Source organism: Rattus norvegicus, chromosome 4 (assembly GCF_036323735.1).
Source record: "Rattus norvegicus strain BN/NHsdMcwi chromosome 4, GRCr8, whole genome shotgun sequence".
Taxonomy (NCBI): domain Eukaryota; kingdom Metazoa; phylum Chordata; class Mammalia; order Rodentia; family Muridae; genus Rattus; species Rattus norvegicus.
This window is the reverse complement of record NC_086022.1, coordinates 150,464,092-150,491,895: the sequence shown is the minus strand read 5'-3', so window position 1 is coordinate 150,491,895 and position 27,804 is coordinate 150,464,092. Positions and strand designations below refer to the sequence as shown.

Genomic DNA, 27,804 nt, shown 5'->3' with positions numbered 1-27,804 from the left:
CTCGCATTGCTGCTCACATGAGCCCAGGGACTCCAGGTAATAGGACATGGGACATGGGACTGGTCAAGCAGGGGTGGGGAGTGGGGGGTGTACGTGGGATGGTTTCAGGAGGATTGGGAGAAATGGTTGATCCTTAGGCTTGGCTCTGTGGGCTTCCATGGTGGACCTGGGATGGAAGTCCAGCTCTGCACCTTCCTGGCTTGCTGAGGCCCCCTAGTCTCTGTTAGGGATGAAATTGGGGCAGAATGAACCATTTGCCCCTTGTAGTCGTTTTGACATTTCTATCAGCTTAGAGAGTCCATGACCAGCTCTGACTCTTATCACTGGCTTTCTGTGGATTTTTAGAAACCTCTGACCTCACTGAACCTCAGTTTCCTTGTTTGGAAGTAAAGGGTTTGACACAGTATCTAGGGGCTTTTCTCAGCCTGCTGTGGTAGAACGTAGAAGCTTAGGGATGCAAAGGGTCTCAGCCTTTGCCTCTGCCTCTAGCTTAGATTAGGTAAAGCCACCACCCTCCCTCACCATGTTGGGAGACTTGGGAGACTTGGGAGAACGCTATGCTGAAGGGCACCTGTAGAGTGAAATGGTAAAGACAGTGGGTGTGTGGAGGGGACAGGTGCTGCCACTAGGCATAGCTTCTCATCACAGGGAATGGCACCAGGGAAGAGGGTGCTAGCAGACCCCAGGGAGCCCCACTCAGACCTCTTGGGGTTACTTGTCCCCATGCCAGCCATCCTTACCCAGTGGCCTCTGCTCAGAGTCTCCTGGTCCTCAAGCCTCCCACAGGTCTTTTAAAGGGGACAGAAAGGTTATCCAACAGTGCTTATGGTTTCCTCCTGTTCTGTTTAAAACTGCCCCAGATAATCCAGGGCCCTACCTATGGGTTGGGAGCATGTGTTAAGGGAGGCATGTGTGGTGAAAAATTGTGTGTGTGTGTGTGTGTGTGTGTGTGTTTCTGTCTCCGTCTTTCCCTCTGTTTTTCTGTCTCTGTCTCTGTTCTCTCTCTATCTGAAACAGCTTTGTTGAACCAGACATGACAACATATACCTATAACCCCAGCAGAGAGATGGGGTCAGGAGAATCGGGAGTTCAAAGTCACCCTCAGCTATACAATAAATTCAAGGCCAGCCTGGGCTACATGAGACCCTGTCTCACCTGTCCCCTGCCAAGCAAAATACTTTATTGACAGATGGAATTTACTTGCCATTATCTTTCCCTCTTTACGAGGTACAATTCAGAGGTTTCCCATATACTCACTGAGTTATACAACCTAGGACTGTCAAATTTACAACACTTCTCATCCCGGGAGAGAGCTGGTCCCACATAATGGGCACTTTGACCACAGAACTAATTGCTTTGACCCCATGGATGTAGCTAGGCATCTCAGAGTCTGTAAAAATGTGTTATTGATTGATTGATTGATTGATTGATTGGATGTGTATGGAATGCATGTGTGTGCATGCTATGACACAAATGTGGAGGTCAGAGGACATCTTTTGAGAGCAAGTACTCCCCTTCTGCTATGTGAGTCACGGAAAACTGAACTCAGGGTGTCAGGTTTGGTGTCAAGTGACTTTACCCACTGAGCCACCTCACCAGCCCCGGCTAGGCAATTCGCACGCAAGCAGTATTTGGTCCCTTCTGACTTGGATGCTCATCCTCATGGTACTGCCTTCCTCTGAGTGGCTGGAGAGCTGTTTATCCATTTTCTGTGCATCCATTTACCAGTTGACAGAGACTTCTGTTTTTACCACTTTTTAATGATGCTGCCACAATTGCTCAGGCACTGGTCTATCTCTATCTCTATCTCTATCTCTATCTCTATCTCTATCTCTATCTCTATCTCTATCTCTATCTCTATCTCTATCTATATCTACATATACATATATATACATATGTATACATATGTATAGATATAGATATAGATATAGAGAGATAGATAGGTATAGATATAGATAGATACATAGATATATAGATACATAGATACATATATATATATAGTTTTCACTTCTTTTAAAAATTTCTTTTTAAATTATTTAGTGTGGGGGTGGGTATGTTTGTGTGCATGTGCACATACCATGGTGTGTGTAGAGGTCAGGGTACAATTTGCTGGAGTTGATTCTCTCCCATTGTCAAGTCCTGGGGATTGAACTCAGGTTGTCAGGCTTGGTGGCAAACACCCTTACCCACTTGATAGCCCAGAATTCAATTCTTTTGAGTATACACTTAGGAGTAAGATCCTAGATCAGCTGGTAACCATGATTAGCATTTTGAGGAACTGCAAACCTGTTCTCCCAGGCAGGCTACACAATCTCACCTTGTTTCACAACTCTGAGGGTGCTCTCTGGTGTCTTCTCATTCTTGTCAACACTTGTTCCTGCCTGTCTCATTTTAACCATGCCAGTGGGAGTGAAGTGGAATCTCATTGTGGTTTTCTCTAATGAATGATGGTGTGGAGATCTACTGGCCACGTGTACAAGAAACTTCTATTCCTATCCTTGGCCCACTTTTAAACTGGACTAGAGGTCATTTTATTGTTTTATTATCACACACACACACACACACACACACACACACACACACACACACACACACACACCAGCAATAACACAAACCAGCCTTTGCTCTTCAGGCATCCAGAGCAAGTGCTAGTCCAGTCCTGAAGACAGAACAGCCATCACCAGATCAGCCACTCAATGAAGACCCAGCACTCAATGTGCCGTGCCGATGAGCTGCTGGTTAGGCACAAATGCCTTTTCAATTTACTTTCGACTTACAGCGTGTTACCAGGGACTGATCCCGCTGTAAGCTGGTAACCATCAGGATCTATACATTCAGTGCTGTGCGCTGGTGTCCTTAAGCCTGGTATCCGTAGGAGGTGAAGTTGACCATAGGAGAGGGGGAAAGCCACTCTTTTTCTTTTTAGCACTCTTGTTATTGATCCAATAAGCGATTTGGCACAGGTGAGAGCTGCCTGGCCTCAATGGGAATGAGGCTGGCAGAGGATTTGGGAGAGCAGCACTGGGCAGGCTGCACTTTTCCTGTTTGTGTGCTTCCCTGATTAGTGCTATCTCCATTCGCGGTTTCTTTCTGGGGATGCTGGAACCACTTGTTCACCCTTGGGGCTGACTCGGTGACAACCGTGCTGTCTGAGCCTCGTGTCTACCCAGCGAGGTTCCTGCACACTGCTTGCCCCTCAGCCTGTACTGTGGGGCTCTCCTGTGGCTTTGGGGGCACTGCACACAGACACTGTGCTATGCCTGACACTGGCAAGGGTGCACACACTGTGCCGTGTGCTATTAGCTGTTTTTCATTAAGAAGTACAGCAGGAAAAGGACCCTGTGTGGGGGCATGCACTTTTAATCCCAGTACTCAGGAGTCAAGTTTGAAGCCAGCCTGTTTCACAGTGAGGTCCAGGGCAGCCAGGGCTACATGGTAAGACCCTGTCTCAAAAAAAAAATAGTAGAAAAAGACAAGCAGATCTTCTGTTTCTGCTCTGGAGGAGATGATTCTGGGCTTCGATGTGGTCACTAGCCATCACTAGCCATTATTGCTGACAGATGTGATCTCACACTCGACTGTGCTTAGGGTCACCCTAAAGCTGTTGTTTTGAGAAAATGACTTCATGTACTGAGCAGGATAGTTTCACAGTCCTATGGGTCCTTCCCAGGGGTGACCCTGCACTGACCTTGGGTAGCAGCCTGGGCCTTTTCAGATTGTGTTCAACCCCAGACTGAGTTCTTGCTCCTCTAGGGTTTCTAATGGATGGAGTCTCAGGACCCCACGCTCTCTGGGTTCTGTTGGTCTTTCTAGATTCTGTGCAGAGCATAACCCCAAGGATGAAGGCTGGGGAGATGTGGATTGCCCTCCTCATCGTAGACTCTGCTTCTGTTAATGTGACCTATGGCTCTGTGCTCTTGCCCGTCCGCCTAAACCGCCACTTGAGCATGCAGTGGTTGCCCACCTACTATGTGCTGCACACAGGTGGCCTATGGCCACTTGAGCATACAGTGGTTAGCTACCTACTATGTGCGGCACACCATGCTAGATGCTTACCTCTCGAGTTATCGTTTAACAGTCTTTTCAGGAGTTCAAGGTCAGACAGCTACATGGAACCCATTCTCAAACAAGCTCTAATCCTGGTGTAGTTGTACAGCTCTGTCATCCCCAACCCTGGAAGGCTGAGCTAGGAAGGTTATAAATTGGAAGCCAGCCTGGGCTACACGCGGAGACCTTGTCTCAGAAGAAAACAAGAACATTCCTGAGATGTTTGATCTGATTGTTAACTTGACAGGATTTAGAGTCACCATGGAAACACCCAAGGATGTTTCCAGAAAGGTTTAACTGAGAGAAAACCCACCCTGAATGTGGGGTCTTAAAAAAAAATCAATCTGAGCACCAAGTGTTCATCTCTCTCTGCTTCCTGACTCACGGACAGTGTGAGCAGAAGCCTCAGGCTCCTGCCTCCACGCCTTCCCCATGGGGATGGGCTCTATCCAACCATGGTCTCTTTCATTGTCTCTGTTCAGCCTTGGTGCCGTTCTCAGATCCCCTGTAGCTCCCAGGTCCTGGCAGCCTCCTTGGTTTATTCACAGCCCCAGGTCCATCTGGGAAGTTGGTTAGACTGTGTAGTTTGTCTCCCCCATTCAACCCCCAGCACATGGGACAAAGCAGTAGAGGAAGTAGAAATTGCAAGGTCTTCCTTCTTTCCCTCTGAGCATTCTGTACCAGTCAGCTTTCTGGACCAAAACACCTGAGCTAATCTACTCACACAGAGAAGGTTTGCCAGGCATGTTGTGGAAGCTCATCATCCCAGCACTGAGAAGACTGAGGCAGGAGGTGGCCAGCCTGTACTGCACAGCAAGACCTCATCTCAAAAACAAAACAATAACAACAAAACCAGGCTGGGACTGGGGCTCAGGGTATTTGCCTTGTGCACATGTGGACTGAGTTTGGTCTCCAGCACTGCAAAAGACATGCCTGGGGAAGCCGCTGATCCCAGCACTGGAGAGGTGGAAGCAGATGATCAGAAGTTCAAGGTCGTTTTTCAGATGTATAAAAACATTGAACCAGCAATGGAAACAGTATAAGTGCTGTGGACTGAGAGAAGGTTTTAGCCCCTGAGCAACTCGATTTGGGCCTGTGATCCAAAGCTACCACAGGGCAGGAGCAAGGTGCGTGCGGGAGAGTGAGGCTGAGAGACCAGGGTTCCACAGTCTCCTTCAGGTCCTGCCTCCCAGTCTTCCCACTAGGCTCCTCCAGTAGGAAGCTAAAGAATATTGCAGGCCTGCTTTTTTATTACATTTATGTGTGTGTGTGTGTGTGTGTGTGTGTGTGTGTGTGTGTGTGTTCACAAGTATTTGGAGGCATGTATGTGGAGGGTGGAGGTCAACTTGTGGGAGCTTGTCGAGTCCCAAGGTCGTCAGGCTTCGAGGCATGTCCCATTACCCACTGAGACCCCTCGTCAACTAAACTTTCTTTCCTTTTCTTTTCAGTTCTGTGCACATTCTGTTCCACATGTGCACATAGGCTTCTGTGCATGTGGAAGCCAGAGGACAAGCTCAGGTCTTTCTCCTTGGAATCTTGTATGTTTTTAACTTCTCGTTTTTGCTCTCTTATGCACATGGGTGTTCTGCCTGCATGGTGCCCTCAGTGGCCAGAAGCGGGCATTGGATCCCCTGGGACTAGATTTTCAGATGCTCGGATGCTTCTGTCTAGATACTGGGATTCGAACCCAGGTCCTCTGGAAGAACAGAGGCTGCTCTTAACTACTGAGCCATGATTCCAGCTATCTACCTACCTTGTTGTTTCAGACAGGCTCTTTTGCTGGTACTGGGGCTTGAAGATTAGGTGAGGCTGGCTGGCCATCGGCCTGAGGGATCTGATTGTCTCTGGAGGCCTCTCCTGTCTTGAGATGGCAAGTGTGTGTCGTAGGCCTGGCTGTTTGCATAGATTCTAGGCGTTGGCATCATGTCCTCATGCTTGCAAGGTGAGCACTTTGCAGACTGAGCCATCAGCTCTGAAATTCAGAACTGTTTTCTATGAAGTACTTTCTATGTGTGGGAAACACATGGTTCCCACTCCCAGGAGCTCGGTGACCTTAGCTCAGCCAGCATAGCAGTCCTAGCAACGTAATAGCATCAACCATCTCACCCAGTGGGGGAGGGGCTTGCAAAGGTGAGGTGACAGAGGAGGAGTGAAATGGGGACTCATTTGGGCTTTATGTGCCCTGCCCCCACCAGAGTGGCCTAATCCAGACCCTGTCTGCCTGGACCTCTAAAGGTAGGCTGAGCTCTAAAGTCCAGTGGTGATGTTTGTTCCAGTTTGTATAGGAGGAGAGGGACACAGAGGCAAGTGACATGTCCACTAGCTCAGAGGAGATGGTGGTAACCTCCGGATAGTCCAGGGCCAGACTCTTGGGCTGCTGACTCAGCTTCCTCTGCAGCTCTTACCCAGCTCCTGCAGGCTCTGAAGGTCACACTTCGGGTCCTGATGCTGATGAAATGCCTCTGTGGTCTGTGTCCTGAGGCCACACTGGTCATGTTGATTCTGTGTACCCCAGCAGTTCTGACTGATAGGTCTAAGAGATAGGCACTGTCCACAGTGGGCAGTGTCAGTGCTCAGGTTTGGATTCTAAGGAAACCAGGGTTGCATGGAAAGCACTGGACCACATCCTGGGGACAAGGACTGGGAGAGAGACCAGAAGGAATCAAAAGAAGGAGCGTTCTCTCTTGTAGCTCTCAGAGCCTTTTAATATTCATATTGCACAAGCCTCAAGATCCACCCAAGTACAAGCTCACTGTTAAAGAACTGCCGTCTTTACAAGATTATTAAAGGCCGTTCTAGTTTCTCTGACAGGTCTCATCATGCCTGAGTCCCATGGTTCTTGTGATAGAACAGGTTAACCCTCAAGGCTTTATCTAGAAGTCGGTGCTCATATAGAATGCCACAGCTGAGAGGGTATTGCAGAGATGGAGAAACTGGTCCAAAGCAATCTACAATGTTTGGAGAGGGGAGGCTGGAAGCAGACCAGACATATGGTTCTGGTAGTGGGCTAAGTCTGTCTACAAGTGAAGAACAATTAGATAACCACATTCTCACCTAATTTTGCTCCTGACCTTGGATCCCTGACTTAAAAACCTCCAGAAAGTCTCAGGAATTCCTGGTCACCATGCTCCCATGAAACCAGATCATTAGTTAATTTGGAAGACATTGTGTCTAGAAGGGAGGGGCCATAGTGTATCTTGAAGGTGTTTTATGTGCAATATTTTAGCTTTATTATTTCATTCCCGTAGTGTTCTGAACAACAGAGATTAGCATCCCATTGTAGAGGTGGGGAAACTGAGGTTAGCATAGTCTGGAACTCAGCAATGAACAGTTCTGAAGCTTGTTCTTCCCCTAGGGCTTTGTGGGAAGGTATGGTGGACCAGGACTTCTGGGGCCTTCTCAGACTTTGGGTGGCTAGTGAGGAGGGAAGTACTTTTGATTTTCCTGATCTTGGAATTTGGGTTTCCCCCTCTGTGAAATAGAATCCTGTGACACCTGCCTCCTGAGTGGCATGACAGTGGTGTGGAAGGAACAAGCTGTGAGGCTGAGAGGACATGTTAGTGCCCCCAGTGGGCACTAGTGGACCTGTGACAGCTGGAGCTGGAAGGGGAATCCAGTCCTGAGCCCAGATGCCCTGGTGACAGATGAGAACACTGAAAGAGATAGGGCTGGGGCTGGAGAGATGGCTCAGACGCCAACAGCACTGTTGCTCTTGCAGAAGACATGAGTTTGGTTCCCAGCACACACATGGTGGTTCACAATGAATCCTGGAACTAGTTCCAAGAGACCAGATGCTGTCCCACCTCTTCAATGGTTCCATATGTATCCTCCTGATAGGACAGGTGCTCCAAACGCTCCAGGGAAGTCTGTGCATCTGCATTCCTCTCAGGAAGGATGCCTTTAGCTCAGGGGTAAGGCCAGCCTGGGAAACTCAGCAAGACATTGTCTTTGAGAGCAAATGAAAATGAAGATGCTCTGGGCATTTTGGAAATAAGTTCCCAAGAGTAAGACGCACCATGTCCTTTAGGGTCAGCCTCAGAGGAGAGGTCACCTCAGGAGCTGGAGCCTCTAACCAGGACAGGAGGAGACTGGAAGTGGGTTTCTCTGTAGAGAGGGAGTGGGCCCAAGTATGGATTGGAGACCTTGGACAGGCTATTCCATCTACTTGAGCTTCAGTTCCCTCCTGCTCAAAATAAGACTTATACGATGATTGAAGAAACTAAGCATGGTGCATGATTGTAATCCTGGCACTCAGGAGTGAGAGGCAGGAGAATTATCATTTTTAGGCTACTCTGAGCTACATAGTCAGACCTTAACTGAACAAACAGCAGCAGCAGCAGAGGTGGTATGGGGTGCACATCTTTGCTCCCAGCACTTAAGCTGGGGCAGACAGAGCTTCAAGTTCTTGGCTAGCCTGGTCTACATAGTGAGTTCCAGACCAGCCAGGGCTATATAGTAAGACTCAAAACTATACTAAACCAAACAAACAGGAAAAGAGGGTGCAAGTAGGGCCTTGTGTGTCGCTCAGTAGTAGAGAGCCTACTTAGCATGTCCTGGGTTTGAGCTTCAGCACAGCAAATCAAAACACAACACATCTCAGCTCAGCCCTGCAGGTACATAAATGCTGTGTTCTCTTTCCTCCCCCTCCTCCTCCTCCTCACTTCTCTTTTTCTCAGCTCCCACTGTCCGTTTCAGCTCAGAGGAAATCACACATTACATGGTTTGGTTTCTGTGGTGCTGGCGAGGAACCCAGGGTCTTGCCCACTCTACCACTGCGCCACACTTTTGCCCAGGTTATGGTCTCTGAGCCTGAGACTTGAGGGGCGTCTCCCAGCAAGCTCTGTGTGGTCGTGCCTGCTTCTTGGTGAACGCAAATCCCTGCATGTTGGGCAGAGCCCTGAAGATAAAATCTTGGCTGTGGAAATTTAAAAACTATGTATGCTTTCTTTTAGTTGAAAAGTATATAGGGGAAGAATGGGACAAGGATATTAAAAGAGGAAGGGCGCTCATCTCTCCTCTGCTCTCTTGCTCTTCCCCTCTTCCCCTTTGTCCCTTCTCTCCTCATTCCCCTCCTCACTTCCCTCCACGTTCTCATGGCTGGCCTTTCCTCCTTTCCTCCTCTACTCTTCTTCTCTCATTAAACCTTTCAATGTGGAAAAAAAAAAAGAGGAAGGGCTATCTCAGGCTCTACTTCTGAGATGTTTCCATCTGTCCTTCCTGACAGGGCAGTGCCATATTGCCCAAGAAGGCTGGGTTTGGTCTGTGCACCTGCAACCTCAGCTACTGAGAGGAGAGGATTACTTGAGCTCAGCAGTGTAAGTGTAGCAGTTAATAATTAATCTGCTTTGAGCTCCCTCCCAGCAGTGATCATGCTTCTAGCCACCCTCCAGAGTTCTCTGGATTGACGAATGAAAGGCACACACACACACACACACACACACACACACACACACACACACAGAGGGGGGGGAGAGAGAGAGAGAGAGAGAGAGAGAGAGAGATTGAGAGAGAGAGAGATTGAGAGAGAGAGAGAGAGAGAGAGAGAGAGAGAGAGAGAGAGAGAGAGAGAGAGAGAGAAGATTTTTAGTATGCCTTACTAGCTCAATGGCTGGGCTAGCACACACACTCTGGTATTCCTGAGTTAACATTTTCTAAATCTATATTTTATCTTTGCTGCCCTGTTTCCTTCCAGGCAGCCCTCCCATGGGGCTGCTTTACACCTACATTTTGGCCATCTCACCCTCCTCTCCTTCACAGCATGGCCAGTCCTACACCCCTTTCATGGCGAAATCTCTCTTTCTTTCCCACCTCTTTCACCCTCCCCAGCCATTAACCATTAGGTCTTTATTAATCAACCAAAAACTAACGGGGACAGGGACCCTCAGAGTCTGGACATGCAGATTCCCATGTCATTTGGGGAGCTGAATTAAAACAAAGCATTAGAACCAATCCCCCACATGTAAGGCTAGTCTAGGTAAGACTTGCAAGTCCCCATCTCTGAAAAAAAAATGAAAGCATGCCCTCAGAAAACATGGCCTTGGGAGGTCGTGAGAACTTTCATTCCAGTGTCCCGAGTGGCTAAATCTAAGCCAGGTCAATGGAATGTCATAATGCTTCTAGTGACTGTTGATGGCTTGCTTCTTTCCTGATGCTAATTGACAGGCTTGGAGGATGTGCCAGATGTGCTCCAATCTCCCAGCCTGGACAGAACAGCAGCCCTTGTTCAGTCCCCTTCAAACTATGTGTGCCTGGCAAGTTCCTCACCTCAGTGCTTTGCCATTCTTACCTATAAAATGGGTATAATCACAATGAGCCCTGAGTGGATAGTAGCGGCTGTTAGAACATTGCCCAGCAGGTGGCGAGCTCTGAGAGTTGTCCCATTATCTCCATAGTCCTTGTCATCCTCATCATCTTTTGCTCTGTGCCTCACCTTATATACGTAGGGAATGGGAATCAGATACACGAAGCAGCCTGAGTCTCTGCCTTATCTTGGTTCATGATCTTGTGGGGATGTAAAGCCCTCAGAGGAGCCCTACCTGAGATATGAAGTATAGGTGTGTGGAAGTTATGTGCTTCATGAGAGTAACACTTATGTGCATGCACACTCACACCACACACACACACACACACACACACTCATGCAACACACACACTCATGCAACACATACCATACACACAGTACATACATACTCATGCAACACATACAAGTACTTACACATGCAACACACACACATATACCACACACACACATACACACACACAACATACACACAACACACCACACACCACACACCACACACACATACACTACACGTACCACATATACACCACACACACCATACATACACTCATATCACACACTCACACAACACAACACACACACATACACCATATACACACCACACACTCACACCATACACTCACACTACACCACACACACACACACATATACACACACACACTGCACACACACCACACAGAAACACACACCCACACACACCATACTGCACTACAAACACAGACATCATACATATACGTCACACACACACACACACACACACACACACACACACACACACACACACACAGTTGCATTTCTCCTTCATCCACAACCATTAAACATTTCCTAGCAGGCTACTACATCTGTTCCTGTCCACTAGCAATGGAACACATGGTTATACCCAACTTCAAGGAATTCTGGGAAATGTAGTCTCCAGATGATAGTTACCTGACCATCTAAAATCAGTCATATGTATCATATCTTCCCCATACCCCCCAAATCTGCTCTCCTAGCCATTGGTATTTTCTGAGTCCCCCCACCTGCAGGCACACCTGGTGACCCCTAGTGACTTCTCAGAAGCTCAGGAAAGCAGAGCATACTGTTCCAAAGGGACTCAGCTCTGAACTCTTGGCCTGGTCTTCACCAGCTTCACCCATAAACATTCTGAACTACCTCCATGGTGGCCCTTGAGCTAGTTTGTGTCCTTGGTCACTGTTTTCAGGTATGACAGACAGAATTTGAGCTCCGGAGTCCCAGTGAGACCATCATCTCCGTGAACCAACTATCCCTTGTATAGATAGATAGGTACAAAGCTGACCCTGCAGGATTATTGTAAGAGTCAGCGTGCCTTTCAAAAGATCTTTTATTGTCTGGAATGAAGGTTCATAGGTGAGGGCTGATCATGGCGGGTGTGTCACTGGTGCGCTGGGACCCATGGACACATGCCGCTGTAAAATGATTGACACAAAACATACACTAGATGGCATTTAAAAACGATTTATTTGTTGTATTTGTTTAGGTGTTTTGTCTGCATGTACGTCTGTGCACGATGTGTTTCTTAGGAATTCTACTGCTGTGAAGAGATACCACTACCAAGGCAACTCTTATAAAGAAAAATATTTAATTGGGTCTGGCTTACAGTTCAGATGTTTAGTCCATTATCATCATGGCAGGAAACAGGGTAGTGTCCAGGCAGACGTGGTGCTGGAGAAGGAGATGAGAGTTCTACATCAGGATCAGCAGACAGCAGGAAAAGAACTGTGACACACTTGCTCCAACAAAGCCACACCTACTCCAGCAAGGCCACACCTCCTAATAGTGCCACTCCCTGTGGGCCAGTGAATGCCATTTTCTTTCAAACAACCAACAACGTGCCTGCAGTGCCCTCCAAGGCTACAGTAGGATCCCATGGAGCTGGAGGTTCTGGGAATGGAACCCAGGTTGTCTGCAAGAATAGCCAGTGCTCTTTGCCCATTTGGTTTTTTTTCTTTCTTTCTTTTTTTTTTTTTCTTTTTTTCGGAGCTGGGGACCGAACCCAGGGCCTTGTGCTTGCTAGGCAAGCGCTCTACCACTGAGCTAAATCCCCAACCCCGCCCATTTGGTTTTCTGTTTTGTTTCTTTGCTTTTTTGGGACAGGGGTTCACTGTGTAGCTGGCCCAGAATTCCCTATGTAGACCAGGCCAGCCAAAGGCAAAGATCTCCTGGCCTCTGCCTCCCAACTACTGGGTACCACCATGCCCAGCTGTAACAAGTGCTCATAACTGCCAACTCATCTTTACAACTCCAGTTGTTTTTCTATCTTTACATAAGTAAATCTTATGGTTTTTTTTTTCCTATTCTTTTTTTTGGAGCTGGGGACCGAACCCAGGGCCTTGCACTTGCTAGGCAAGCGCTCTAACACTGAGCTAAATCCCCAACCCCGAATCTTATGTTTTTTAAAGTAAAAAGTAGAGATGTAAGAAGGATCAGAAGGCTAAAGCAGGGGACTTGCCATTAGTTTGAGGCTAACCTGGACTATGTAGCAAACAAACAAACAGGCTGGTCAGATACTTTTTTTTTTAATTTTTTTTATTTATTCATTTATTATATATAAGTACACTGTAGCTGTCTTCAGATACACCAGAAGAGGGCATCAGATCTCTTTACAGATGGTTGTGAGCCACCATGTGGTTGCTGGGAATTGAACTCAGGACCTCTGGAAGAGCAGTCGGGTGCTCTTAACCGCTGAGCCATCTCTCCAGCCCTCTGGTCAGATACTTGATGCCAAGCCTAAGCATCTGAGTTCGATTCCCAGGATCAGCATGGTGCAAGAGTGAATCAGTTCTTGAAAGCTGACCTCTGACCTCTGACCTCTACTCCCACGTACCCACATACACTCCCATAAGTAAAGTGTTAAAAGCAACAGTGCAAACAACAACAACAAAACCCTGCTGGTATGTGGCCTTAAATCCCAGCACTCAGGAGGCAGACACAAGCAGTTCTATATGAATTGCAGGACAACCTGGTCTACACAGCAAGATCTTACCTTTAAAAAACAAAATAAAACGAAACTCTAATACTAACATAAACACCACACCTTTAGAAAGGATTTGTGGCTGTGGCTTTTGAGAGTCTTATACTCTGTTTCATAGGCTGATGTCAAACTCCTAACCTCAAACAGTGCTCCTGCCCTTAGCTTTCCAGAAAGTGGGAACTGTGGGCCTTTGCCACTATGTCCAACTCAGAAAAGCTCTGCGTGTTCACCGGCACATGTGTGGAATGGGAGGTCAGAAGATAGCCTTTCCTGTTGACCTTGCTTTCTGTCTTGTTTGAGACAGGTGTCTCTGCTGTCCACTGCTGAGTGTGCTGTGCTAGCCAGGCTACAATTCAGCAGTTCTCCTGACTCCTCCCACCTTCCTACCAGAGGGGCACACTAGCATTACAGAGATTCCAACTGCTCTTACACGGACTCTGAGATCTGAGCTCAGGCTGTCAGGCTTAAGAAGCTAGCTAGTCATCTATCCAGCCTCTGAATGCTATCAAAAAAGGATCAGTGTTCAAATTCTCCTAATGTGTATTTGTTTTTGTTTCATTTATTTGAGGCAACACATCGAAATGTGTTTCTGGTGTACTCTTTTTTCTAAATTGTTTTCCTGGAGCTGGTGAGGTGGCTTAGTGGATAAGGGCATCTGCTGTCAATCGTGATGATCCTTGAGAGGAAGATGAGGAAAAGGAAGAGAAATGATTCTACAAGTTGTCCTCTGGCCTCCATACATGCTATGCATTTGAAGGCAACATACTAAACAAACCAACAAATAAATATGTTTTAAAAATAAAAAATGGTTCTGGGAATGGTGGCATATGCCTTTAGTCCTTGTACTCTGGGGCAGAGGCAGGCAGATCTCTATGAGTTCAAGGCTAGCCTGGTCTACACAGCATATTCCAGGCCAGCCAGAGCTACATGGAGAGACTCTGCCTAAAAGAAAAAAATTCCTTATAACATCAAATGTTGGATGTTTCCTTTCTTATTTTTCATTTGCTGAGCTGTTTACATATGAAGAAAATTAACCAAAGTGAAATTAACAACGCATTGTTCTTCCTCTAGGGAAAGAGATGGAGGCTTCAGGATCTTCTTCTCAGTCTCCAAACAGCAGTGCGGTCCACAGAGAAACAGAAGATCTAAACCGTACGTTTGCCTCCTCAGACCCTGAGCACAGCCTCCTAGGGGAGACTCCAGCGTGGGCGGGGCCGTCATTAAAGACCCTGCTAGGTCACGTGGCATTATGGCCACGTCAAAGCTGTAGCAGAGAAGAGATTTTCCATACACGGAAAATCTTGCTCCCACCTGTTCCCCACACTTCCTCAGCCGCTCCCCAGACTTCGAGAAGTTTCTGGGCACCTTGCGTTAGAAGTGGGAAGAGTCTCTAAAGGGTGGGAAGGGTCTCATGCCCCTGCTGTTGAAGGAAGGGATAGTTTAGGGCTTGATCATAGACTGCCCTCTGTGGGACTTGGAGATCCCTGAATCGGAACCTGCTCTGAGTCTGGGTATCTCCAGGTGGGGTAGGATGCAGGGCAAAGCAAGCCTCTAGAGTCTATGCAGAGGAATGTTTGCCTTAGGCTGTCATTTACTCCCTGACCCCTACCCAAGGGTCTCTAAACACCTTGATCTTATTACCTCCCATCAGCCTTGGATTCTCAGGAGAGTAATCCTCCCTCTCGGCTTGATGAGTGCTCCCTGAAGAGGCTATACTAGTGCCAGGGATGGGGCAAGGGGCAAGGAAAACTCATCATCTTGCCTGTGTGCCTCCAGACCCAGAGACAGAGTTCCACAAGCAACATGGGAAGGCCCGGGAACGCTATGAGAGAGACAAGTCTTCCTCCTCATCCTCCTCCTCCTCTTCCTCCTCTTCCTCCTCTTCCTCCTCATCTTCTTCCTCCTCCTCAGGTATAGCAAACATTCTTAGGACTGGAATGTGACTTAATGGTACAGTGCTTGTCTTGTCTATAAAGAGCCCTGTGTTTCTTTAATCCCAGCATTTAGGAGGCAGAGACCGGCAGATCTCTGAGTTCAAGGCCAGTCTGGGATACAGAGCAAGCTCTACGACAACCAGAAACTCTGTCTTGAAAAGACAAAAAGTAGAAAATAAAAATAAAAATAAATAAATTTAGAAAACACATAGGACTGAGTTTATAACAACATCGAGACTATCATTCAAAGAGTGCGTATGTAAACCAGACACTCTTCCAATTCCTTTGTGTGTAAGAACTCAACCAATTGTCACAGGACCCCACTGAAGAAAATGTAGTACTACTGTTAGTCTCATGTTACAGGTGAGGCACAGGGAGGCTATGTTGCCCGCATTGAGAAGGAAGGCTCGGTAACAAACCTGAGAGTCCTTGAAGGTCTTTCTGGGACTGGAGAACGTACAGGAGCGGCCGCTCTGCCTGTTCAGCTGGAGCTTCAGCACCGCGGTCTAGTTCACATGATGGGCCTGAGCTTACTATTTAATTTGCTGAAAGATTCCTCAGATTGAGCTGAGGTTGTAGCTCTGCTGGTACTTGTTTAGCAGAGCCCTGGGTTACATGCACGGCACAGCACAGCACAGCTCAGCACAGCACAGCACAGCACAGCACAGCACAGCACAGCACAGCACAGCACAGCACAGCACAGCACAGCACAGCTCAGCACAGCACAGCACAGCACAGCACAGCTCAGCTCAGCACAGCACAGCACAGCTCAGCACAGCACAGCACAGCACAGCTCAGCTCAGCTCAGCTCAGCACAGCACAGCACAGCTCAGCACAGCACAGCACAGCACAGCTCAGCACAGCACAGCACAGCTCAGCACAGCTCAGCACAGCACAGCACAGCACAGCACAGCTCAGCACAGCACAGCACAGCTCAGCACAGCACAGCTCAGCACACATAACACATCACAGCACAGCACAGCACAGCACAGCACAGCACAGCTCAGCTCAGCTCAGCACAGCACAGCACAGCACAGCACAGCACAGCACAGCACAGCACAGCTCAGCTCAGCTCAGCACAGCACAGCACAGCTCAGCTCAGCACAGCACAGCACAGCACAGCACAGCACAGCACAGCACAGCACAGCACAGCTCAGCTCAGCTCAGCTCAGCTCAGCACAGCACAGCACAGCACAGCACAGCTCAGCACAGCACAGCACAGCTCAGCACACATAACACAGCACAGCACAGCACAGCACAGCTCAGCTCAGCTCAGCACAGCACAGCACAGCACAGCACAGATCAGCTCAGCTCAGCTCAGCTCAGCTCAGCTCAGCACAAACCTGGTATGGTGACACGCATGTATAATCCTACCACCCGGAAGTAGAGGCATGAGGAGCAGAAGTGCCTGGTCATCCTTAGCCAGCCTGGGCTACAGAATAAACAACTACTAAATAAAGCCAAAGATGGTGGCATACACTTAAATACACTTATATTTACCCATGGAAGGCAGAGACAGAGAGATGAACGGGCTTTTCCAGACTAGCCTGGACTACATAGGAAACCTGCCCAAAGCATGCAGAAATAAAACAAACAAACCATCTAGAACCCAAATTTATGTTACGAATAAATCCTGGGCAAAGCTAAAATAATGCCAGTTACTTGTTGATGGAGCAAGTTTTGTTTTATTTTTGGTTTCTATATTGTTTGATATTTTGCAGTGAAGATACTTTTTCTCTCTTACTGATGTGTATGTGTAAAACATAGAAAAAAGGGAAATAGTTGGGCCTGGAGACACATGCCTGTGATTCCAGCACTCAGAGGAGACAGACAGTCACAAATCCAAGGCCATTCTGGTCTACACAGTGAGTTCCAGACAAGCCAGGACTATATTATATAGTGAGGCCCTGTTCCAAAAGTAAAAAGGGATGGGAATAAAGTCACTCAAAAATTTATTCATTAAGATAAACATACTTTTGAACATGCTTCCCACACACATAATAAATATTTTTAAAATTAAGAAAAATTACAAAGAGGACATGTACAGTTTCTACGCAAACACCACGTCGTTGTGTGTACAGGACTGCTATGGCCATGGGTTTTGGTGTGTGTGGCATGTCTTAGAACCTTCTCCCCATGGATACCAAGGGACACCTTGACTGCCAGACAGATCTTCCTCTGTGTCAGGTGAAATTACATGAACACTGACTTGGAAGCACAGCTAACTTGATCTTCTGGAATTTTTTAATGAATACACAATTGACCAGGAAGTCCCCAAGCATAGGGAGGGAACTCATCTAGGGCCATCTCGGAATTCCTGGGAGAAAGCCCTGTAGCCAGAAACTTCTGGCTCTGAATTCTTAGTCCACTGACTAGTCTCAGGAATTCACACCTCAGCCATGCTTTCCTGCCCTCCAGGCTCCTTCCTGTTCCAGGTGAGGCAGCCTGAGGTAGTGGATGATGTAGGCTGTGATCTTCAGGAGCTTAGGTGGTTGGATGGGCAGACATCGTCCAGCCATCACGGTGACTGACTCAAGTCAGTGAGGGCCTAAGCAGCATGAACAGGGTTTCTCTAGAATGTGTGACATCAGCTTAGCTTCACATCAAGGAGACAAGTCGGAAAGACATTCCAGGCCAGTAGAACACATGACAGACACCCAGGGTCATAGGATGTCATGAGGACAGGGACGGTACAGCCTTGCGCTTGGTGGACTCCGTAGGATGGCGTGTCATGGAACTTGGTTGCCTCCTCAGAAAAGCTTCTCTAGGCAGCAGCAGAGGTAGGCCTCAGACACAAAACACGGAGAGGACAGAAAGTTAGAGGCCACTGTCCTAACCTGCAGATAGGCAGAGCTCCTTCCTCCACAGAGTGGGAGCACTGAAAATGTCCACCAGAGCCATCGTGGTTGTGGTTCCTCCCGGCTGAGGCCCTACAGCTTGTGTTTGCCCCTCACAGACAGCAGCGATGAGGACAAGCACTCCAGAGGTCCGAGGAAACACAGAAGGAAGTCGCACAGAGACAGCTCTCCTGGTAAGCAGCAGGCTTCCCGTCTTTCCTTTGTTTTCTGCCTCAACTGCTGAGCTTCTCAGTGGGGCCCTGTGAAGAGGTGCTTCACAGAGTTGGTCTACGGGATGAAAGGAAAATAGCCTACGTAACACCCTACAATAGCCACAACCACTAGACAGAAGCAGAAGCTGGGTCTGTCTTGGGGACAGTCATGGTTGTTATTTTTTGTTTGTTTGAGGCAGGGTTTCACTGTGTGACCTTGGCGATCCTAGGACTCTCTATGGAGGCCAGGAAAGCATGCGCCATCATACCCTTCTTTGTTTCTGATGAGCACTTCTCCGGCTCTGAGGTGATAGGCGCCAAGTCACAGAACTCAACTGGTCTCATATGTATTTGCAGCAAAGTCATACAGCGGGCTGGAGAGATGGCTTAGTGGTTAAGAGCACTGACAGCTCTTCCAAAGGTCCTGAGTTCAATTCCCAGCAACCACATAGTGTCCCACAACCATCTGTAATGTGATCTGATGCCCTCTTCTGGTGTGTCTGAAGACAGCTATGGTGTACTCATATACATAAAATAAATAAGTAAATCTTTTTTAAAAAGTCACATAGAGAACAGGAAGAAGAGATAGCTCAGTGGGTTAAAGGCATCTGCCGCCAAGTTTGATGCCTGGGACCTCATAAAAGGAAATTAACCCCCAAAACTCCCTGTCCTCTGACCTCCACATGCGCACTGTGGTGTGAGCTCCATGCCCCCATTCAAACAAGTAAATATTAAAAAAAGAATAGTTTACAAAACTGAAAAACATGAAAATATTAATAGTAATTATGGTAGTGAAGTTGTGAGATGTGCGTGTGTTTGTTTGCTTGTTTGTTTGTTTGTTTGTGTCATACTGGTATGGTACTCAGGGCTTGTTCTCCCACTGAGCTACAATGGGCTACAACCTCAATACCACCCCCTTTAAGAGCCGTATCACTTACGTGTGTGTGTCTTGCCTGCACGTATGTGTACCCTGTGCTTGTGTGGTGCCCATGAAGGCCATACAAGGTATCTGATCCCCTGGAACTGGAGTCATAGATTGTTCTGAGACAAGGAATGGAATCTAGGTACTCTGCAAGAGTAGCCAGTGCTCTTAAGGTTCGAGCCATCTGTCCAGTCCTGGGAAATCACTTTTGCCTAAACAGATAAACAAATTTTGTGAGAACATCATGGAGAGAATGGGAATTAATGAATGAATGTTTAGTGCAGAGCCTGGTATATACAAAGTGCTTAATAAATGCTGCCTGTGATGCTGGAGTTGAGCCTGGGTTTTACTTTTAGAGATACAACTAGCTGGGGGTCTGGGGTGTAGCTCAATGTGTGAAGTCTGTGCTTAGCATGCAGAAGTCCTGCGTTCAAAGTCTAGTACCAAAGGTGGTGGTGCTGGTGCTGGTGCTGGTGCTGGTAGTGGAGGTTGTGGTGGTGGAGGTGGTGTTGTTGTTGGTGGTGGTGGAGGTGGTGGTGGTGGAGGTTGTGGTGGTGGAGGTGGAGGTGGTGGTGGTGGAGGTGGAAGTGGTGGAGGTGGTGGAGGTTGTGGTGGTGGAGGTTGTGGTGGTGGAGGTTGTGGTGGTGGAGGTGGTGGTGGTTGTGGTAGTGGAGGTTGTGGTGGTGGAGGTGGTGTTGGTGGTGGTGGTGGAGGTGGTGGTGGTGGAGGTTTGGTGGTGGAGGTGGAGGTGGTGGTGGTGGAGGTTGTGGTGGTGGAGGTGGTGTTGTTGGTGGTGGTGGTGGAGGTGGTGGTGGTGGAGGTTGTGGTGGTGGAGGTGGTGGTGGTTGTGGTAGTGGAGGTTGTGGTGGTGGAGGTGGTGTTGTTGTTGGTGGTGGAGGTGGTGGTGGTGGAGGTGGTGGTGGTGGTGGTGGTGGTGGTGGTGGAGGTTGTGGTGGTGGAGGTGGAAGTGGTGGAGGTGGTGGAGGTTGTGGCGGCAGCGGCAGCAGCGGTGGTGGTGGTGGTGGTGATAAATAAATGAACAAAATAAGACAACAACTACAAATAAAAAAGCAGCAGTGCGGGTTTCATGAGAGACCTGTAGAGTCACTCCTTACTATGTAAGTTTGGTGGAGTTATTTTAGTTTTTTTCTCCTATCACTCACATCCCCATGCTGGGATCAGACCAGTCCAGGCTGGATAAGCTCTCTCCCACTAAGCTGTTCCCTGAGCTCTCTAACTGAACTTTTGAGCCCCAACTGCCTTGCCTTCATAACAGATAGGCATGCACTGGTGTCTTCTCCCTGCTCTTTCTATGAGAACCACACAGAAACACCCACTATACATTACCCAGTACAGCGCTGACGCACCTTAGTGACTGGAAACTACTCTTTATATGAAAACGTAAAGGCTTGTTTACGTGTATGGGTGTTTTGCCTACCTGTACATGTGTGTGCCATATACATGCCTGTGCCCACAGAGGCCAGAAGAAGGTGTAAGGTCAACTGAAACTGACAGTTGTTTGCTGCCATGTCGGGGCTGGGAACTGAGCCTGGGTCCTCTACAAGCGTAGCCAGTGCTCTCAGCCTCTGAGCCATCTCTCCAGCACGCGGTAACGACTCTTGACTGAGACTTATGTCCTGTCAGATGTCTGTGTCCTCTCTAAGGGAATTGAGGGTAAGCATGAGGAACACTGTCTTGCCTTTTGGAGACCAGATGTAGAGAGATGGAGGTGGTCCTCAGACACTGGAGGGACTTAACCAAGGTTTGTCTCTACCCAGGTGCTGACCATGGGGAACTGGAGGTGCTGAAGGACGAGCTTCAGCTCTATGGAGGTAACCGCTTGTCTCCTGACCTTGGAGAAGAGAATCGTGAGGGCTGAGAGCCCAGTGGGCACACAGGGGGCAGAGACTCGTGGTCTGAAGACTCCCAGGCAGATATAGATGAGATAGTGAGGCTGCAGCCATCCAGGTGGGACTGGGGTCCCCTCTATCATGATTACAATGGATCAGGAGTAATTACCCTTCCCTGCTGACTGAAACCCTGACTTTCAGCATGATCTTGACTGGCCACTCAACACAACTGGCCCTCAGTTTCACTAGCAGAAAGATGGGTTGTGATCCATTCCACTATCTTGAAACATGTACTGTTTAAGAAGGGCTCAGATACCTGGTCCACCTTTAGGAACTGTTTCCAAGAGCCATGTATGTGAGGAGACGTAGAGAACACAGAGATGAAGTGTCACTGACAGAGTACTTCAGTCAGTAGCATACAACAAAGAAGGAGAGTCCACAGATTGTCCTAGTTCATCAAAGAGCTCGACAGATGCACATGATCCAGCGGGAGTCGGGACCCCCGATATTCACCCACTCCCCCTGGTAATGACCCAGGGAAACAGCAAGAACACAGACACACTCAGAGCAAGAAGACTGTACAGCACACATGGCTGCCTCTGGGCATTGGCATTGTGGGTGATCTTGATATTGTTTCTTTCATTTGCTTATCTGAATTTAGTTATTCATTTATTTTAGTACTAGGGATTGAGCTACAGGCTGGTTTCTTTTTTTTTATTTATTCATTTATTATATATAAGTACACTGTAGCTGTCATCAGATACACCAGAAGAGGACATTGGATCTCTTTACAGATGGTTGTGAGCCACCATGTGGTTGCTGGGAATTGAACTCAGGACCTCTGGAAGAGCAGTCGGGTGCTCTTAACCGCTGAGCCATCTCTCCAGCCCTACAGGCTGGTTTCTTTGCTATTATTTTATTTTGTTTTGTTTTTGATATTGTTGGTTTTACTTTAATCGTTTTAAAGATGTGTTTATTTTATGTGTACGAGTGCTTTGCCTACATGTGTGCCTGTGTACTATGTGCGTGCCTGTAAAGGCTAAAAGAGGGGGTTGACTCTCCTAGACTTAGAGTTACAAACAGATGTGAGCTGGCATGAGGGTAGAGACCAATCCAGGTCCTCTGAAAGAGGAACTGGAGGAGCTGTTTCTCCTGCCCCCTAATTTTATAAGTGTGTGTCTAAGTGTGGGTTTATGCGTGAGTGCAGTGCCAGGAGAGGCCAGAAGAGGGCATCAGATTCTCCCAAAGCCGGAGCTATAGAAGCTTGTGAGCATCTAGTACTACTCAGCCATCTCTCCAGTCCATTTTATTTTGTTTTAAATAAAAAGTACTGGTTTCCCATGGTTTGTGGTGGGGATTGATTTCCCAGTAGATGGAGCAGGAACCGTACAGCCTGCTGCAGTCCCCGCCCAGCCTACACCCAATCAGTACAAGTTTCTAGGTAGGCCCCGCCCTCCTTCTCTAGTGCCCCTTCTCAGGAGAACACCAATCATGCGTGGGCTCACTGATTCTCCCTCCACGCAGGCGCTGCTGGGGAAATGGTGCTTGCTGGGGAGTCAGGTGAGTACCCAGGAAGGGGAAGGAGTCAAGGATTCTGGAGTTCAGTGGGATCTGGGCATTGTCCTAACGGAACACTCTCAGGGTCACAGCCATGAGATGTGGCAACTCCAGGCTCACTTAGGGACCTGACTGCATAATCAGGCAGGAGAGGGGTTGTGGAACAGGGAAATGGAGGTCCAAGCAAGAGAAAGCAGATATCTACCAGCTGGGAAAGGTCCTTTGGCTCCAATGGCTAGAATATTGTCTAGAGGAGTGGTTCTCAACCTGTGGGTCTCATGCCTTTCGGAGTCACATATCAGATGTCCTGTATATCAGATATTTACATTATGGTTCATAGCAATATCAACATTACAGTTCTGAAGTAGCAATGAAATACTTGGTTAGGGGCGGTCACCACAACACAAGGAACTATATTAAAGGGTCGAAGCATGAGGAAGGTTGAAAACCACCTGTCTTAGAGCCTCTTCTTAGTCACCTCAGGCCTCTCCTCAGGGTGAAAGCACCTGGCAAGGAGGCACTAATACTGAGTTTCTCATTTCCAGGACTCCGAAGGAGAGGTTCCGGCTCAGCGGAGGGTAAATATATAAGGTCCAAGGACAGCAGGAGGCTGTCTAAAGTCCAGGGGCCAGAGGGACCTGAGGGAGTGGCCAGTTCTGGCAGGGGTGTCAACACATGCATGATTCTGAACGTCTCCATCACAGGAGAGATGGAAGGAAGATCAGGCCTAGGCCTATGGAGGGATGAGGAAGTCAAGGAGGATCCCAGGGACTCTCTGACCCACAGACAAACACCCAGTGATCAAGTCTCTAAGTGGGGTGTGGCAATCTTCAAAACACATCTTTCTGTCTTTCGTTCTTAAGGAGAAGTGGAGGCCTCTCAGTTAAACAGACTGAACATAAAGAAGGATGGTAAGTTGGTGTTCAAGGGCTGACCTCACCTGCCTGGTCCCAATTTCTGTGGGTGCAAGATGGCTGGCAGTTAGAATAATAGTAACCCTAGCTGCCTCTGTTAGGTGTCCCACAGTCAACAGAGTCCTCAGCTATAACCACCTTGGTGGAGGGACAAGCCGTGATATATATCTTTCCATGTAGCCCGGGGTTAGGGACCTTAGAACTACTGAGGCGCGTGGCCTGGGTTTGGCATGGCCTGGGTTTGGCACCCGACCTACGCTCCTTTCAATGCACGTGAAAGGGCAGGAAGATAGATGTTTCTCAAGCCCTGTGGCAGGACAGAGTTAGGGTGAGGGACTTAGGAAGTTGCCCTGGAGCAGTGATGAGAGCTTCTAGGGCTTCCTCTGCTCCAAGCCTGAAATCCACAAGACTTCTGGGACTGTGGGGTTCTGTTCGTTTATTTAGGATTTTGAGTCATGGCTTCGTTGTGTGGCCCTGGCTCTCATGGAACTATCTCTCTCCACCAAGCTGCCCTCAAACTTAGGGTCCTTTTTCCTAAGCATCCCCAGTACTGGGATTGCAGGAGTGCCCTCCAGACTTCCCTTAAACTCTCTTTTGTACTCCCCGAGACTGAGACAGAAGGAAGATCTTGCTGCCCATCTTAGTGACATCCCTTTTAAAAAGCACCTGGCGGTCCAGCCTCCCAAGCCTGTTAGCCTCAGAGCTTGGCACCTTTGCACATTTTAATGCTCATGAGACAGATTGATTTCTGAGCACACCTGTGGGGCTGCTTTGTCTGCTCGGTCTCCTCTGGGCAGAGCTGACTGGGATTCTCTAAGACACAGAACCAGGAAGGAGGGAACCGATAAGCACAGAAATAAAAATACTTTCCAAAAATAAGGAGGAAAGATGGGGCTGGAAAGGGGGCTCCTGGGTGACCACTGTCTGGTCAGGAGCAGGAGCCCTGTCATTTATAAAACAAGAAGGGGTTGGACTGATGCTTTAGCGTTAAGTGTGCTTCCCCTTCCTTTGTCAGAGGACTGGAGTTTGGATCACAGAACCTGTATCAGGTGTCCCACAAATGCCTGTAACTCCAGCTCCAAGGGATCTAATATCCCCTTCAGGCTTCTGTGGGTACTTACTTGATATATACATATGCAATCATATGCTCATGTGTGCACGCGTGCACACACACCCCACAAAATAAGAAATAGAGTAGTTGGGCATGGTGGTGCACACCTTTGATCTCAGTACTATGCTGGTAGAGGCAGATGGATCACCAGCCAACATTATATAGTGAAACCCTGTCTCAGATAGATAGATAGATAGATAGATAGATAGATAGATAGATAGATAGATGGATGGATGGACGGACGGACAGACAGACAGCTGGGAATGGTAGCACATGCTTTTAATCCCAGTACTCTGGAGGCAGAGGCAGGTGGATATCAAGGTGAAATCAAGGCTAGCTTGATCTACAGAGTTTCAAGTCACCCAGACTACATGGTCTCACACACACACACACACACACACACACACACACACACACACACACACGAGAAACCAGGTGTGCCAGGCACACACCACAGTACCATGGCTCTAGTGCTCTGAAGCTTGAGGCAGAAGAATCCTAATTTGAAGGTCGCCCTGGGCTGCACAGAGACACTGCCTGGAAAAACACAGCAAAAAATAAAAGCGAGAGGGTTGTGGTGATGGCCTGAGTTGAGAGAGAGAGAGAGACAGAGAGAGACAGACAGACAGAGAGACAGAGAGACAGAGAGAGACAGAGATGGACAGAGACAGAGAGACAAAGAGACACACACAGAGAGACAGACATACACAGAGACAGAGACAGAGAGAGGGAGAGAGACAGACAGAGAGACAGACAGACAGACAGACAGACAGAGACAGAGAGAAGGAGAGACAGACAGACAGAGAGGGACAGAGACAAAGAGACAGAGAGACACACACAGAGAGACAGACACATACACAGAGACAGAGAGAGCGAGAGCGAGCGAGCGAGAGAGAGAGAGAGAGAGAGAGAGAGCCATCCACCATCGTTTCTTGCAGATGAGTTTTTCCATTTTGTCCTTCTCTGCTTCGCCATTGGAGCCTTGCTGGTGTGCTACCACTACTATTCAGGTGAGTCTGCTGGGGACCTGGGGAGGGGCTGTGTGGGAGATCAGGAGTCAACCTACAGCCCTACCATGGCTGACATTGTCTCCTTGCTACCCTCACAGACTGGTTCATGTCTCTTGGGGTTGGTCTGCTCACCTTCGCTTCTCTGGAGACCATCGGCATCTACTTCGGGCTGGGTGAGTAGTCCTGTCAGAAAGCTACACAGACCGGAAGGCTCCTTGGGGGAGGGGGGAGCAGCAGCTGGACTGGCTGTCACACTCTAAATTGGCTAAGAGTCACTATCTAAACTTTTCTTTTAAAGTAAATTCCTTATGTTTGTATTTTCTTCCTGACCACATATGAAGTCAATGAGAGGTCACTGGCAAAACCTTGTGGAAAAGGGGGTTAGTTCCACAAAAACAGTTTAAAGTGACAAACACGCATAGCCCCTCAGACACTGAAAACAAGCGAGTAGAGCCAGGCAGCGAGGTCGCTGGGTTTCCTGCCCCTGTTATTACTGCCTGTGACTTGTCTTCCCTGTAATAACCACAGCACTGTTATTGACGTTAGCCTGAAATTGCATGTTACGGCTCTGTTTGCGTGGGGTGCGCTTTGGCTCTGGGGCATTGGCAGTGAGCCTGACCCTGGGGCCCTTGAGGGGCTACCGTCCTTACCAACATTTCCCCTTGTTTCTGAACAGTGTACCGGATCCACAGCGTACTTCAGGGCTTCATCCCCCTCCTTCAGAAGTTCAGGCTGCCAGGTAATGGTGCAGCACATTTCCCGGGCAAAACCCTCTCCCCATTGAGGCTTTCTTCTTGGAAAAAGATCTGTCATCCATGGAAAGTCCTAGAGTCAGGAGGCTTGGGTTCAAGTTCTGCCTCTGTTCTGTGAACCCCAGACAGCCTTTTTTTCTGGGCTGAGAATGGATCTGGAGACCTGCAGCGTACTGGGCAAGCCACAGTCCAGCCGTCTGTAGCTTCTTTGAGCCTCAGGCTTCTCAGCTGGAAAACTGGTGTATTTCTTACTGCTCAGACAGTCCACAAGTGAGGAAACACGCAGAGGGGTGTCAGCACTGAAGAAAAGCAAGGCACTCTGTACTCCCCAAACACCACCTGTTCCCTGACTGTATTAAGTAACTTTGTAGTTGCCTTTGAGATAGCCTGGGCTAAAGTAGAGTCTCTATGAATGTGTGTGTGTGTGTGTGTGTGTGTGTGTGTGTGTGTGTGTGTGTGTGTTGCTAGGATAGAACTCAAGGCTTCACACATACTAAGAAATTGCTCTACTGCAGAGCCATACCCCCACACTGGACCAGCAGTCCAGTAGCTTTTTAACTTCATGATATTGTACCTCAGAGCCTAGAAGCCAGGGATGGTGTGTTTCTGTGCCAGAGGTAGGAGTGGTAATGTCTCCACAACTGTGAACCATGGGGACCCACAGTGCCTTCAGGCAGGGTCATTTGAGGTCATCCCTGTGATGTTTGGGCATTTGAGGTGGTGGTTAGAGCAAGACTTGGCTGTCTGCAGAATCCTATGTCATTCTTCTGGCTTTGCCTTCCAGGGTTCAGGAGAACCAACTGAGATCACTGCCCGACAGCAGCTGAGCCAGTCCCCAATGTGACCACTGTAACCACTGCCAAACCTGAGCCCAGAATACAGAGTGACATGCTGGAAGACACTAGGAGGCCACACAACAAAGAGCTCTTTCCTTCCGTGTGATCTGAGTGTCAGCTGATCTGAGTGGGCAAGCTCTTGTTCTGCAGATTAGCACACAGTCTCCATGGGGAAGAGAGAAGGCACAGCATCTGGGTCAGCAAGAAAGAGCTGGGATGCCATTGCTCTCAGGGGTAGCATGAGTCTTGGGCCTTGCAGGCTGGCATCTTCGGGCTTGGGTATCTCTGGTGTCCTCAGGCCATGCTCATGAACTCACAGTTCCAGCAGAGCCATCTTGGGACAGCTATCCTGAGGCAGGGAGCTACCAGGCTGGGTCCCCAGGGGAACCTGCAGATAAGATACTGGGGACCAAAGCTGTAGACCATCACCCAGTGACCAACCCTGTTGCCCTTGGACTTCTAAAACCCAAATAAATATTCTATTCCCTGTGCTAAAAAGAGTCAACTCAATATCCTTTAGGTTTTTTTT

General features: G+C 48.3%; 1 protein-coding gene across 3 annotated transcripts; it reads left to right on the top strand.

Annotated features, from left to right (window-relative positions):
- On the top strand, positions 1-27,773 carry Tmem40 (transmembrane protein 40). 3 transcript variants are annotated; one of them, NM_001412904.1, is made up of 12 exons: positions 1-36; positions 14,412-14,492; positions 15,117-15,251; positions 18,231-18,305; positions 21,024-21,077; positions 22,620-22,655; positions 23,198-23,230; positions 23,516-23,563; positions 25,616-25,687; positions 25,786-25,860; positions 26,364-26,426; positions 27,224-27,773. In NM_001412904.1, the coding sequence occupies exons 2-12, from the start codon at positions 14,420-14,422 to the stop codon at positions 27,241-27,243; spliced, it is 684 nt and encodes a 227-aa protein (NP_001399833.1). In that variant the 5' UTR covers positions 1-36; positions 14,412-14,419; the 3' UTR covers positions 27,244-27,773. The 3 variants fall into 3 exon arrangements, with proteins under 3 accessions (NP_001399833.1, NP_001399832.1, NP_001178502.1); NM_001412903.1 differs by lacking the exon at positions 15,117-15,251; NM_001191573.2 differs by lacking the exon at positions 18,231-18,305.
- Positions 27,774-27,804: the final 31 nt, after the last annotated feature.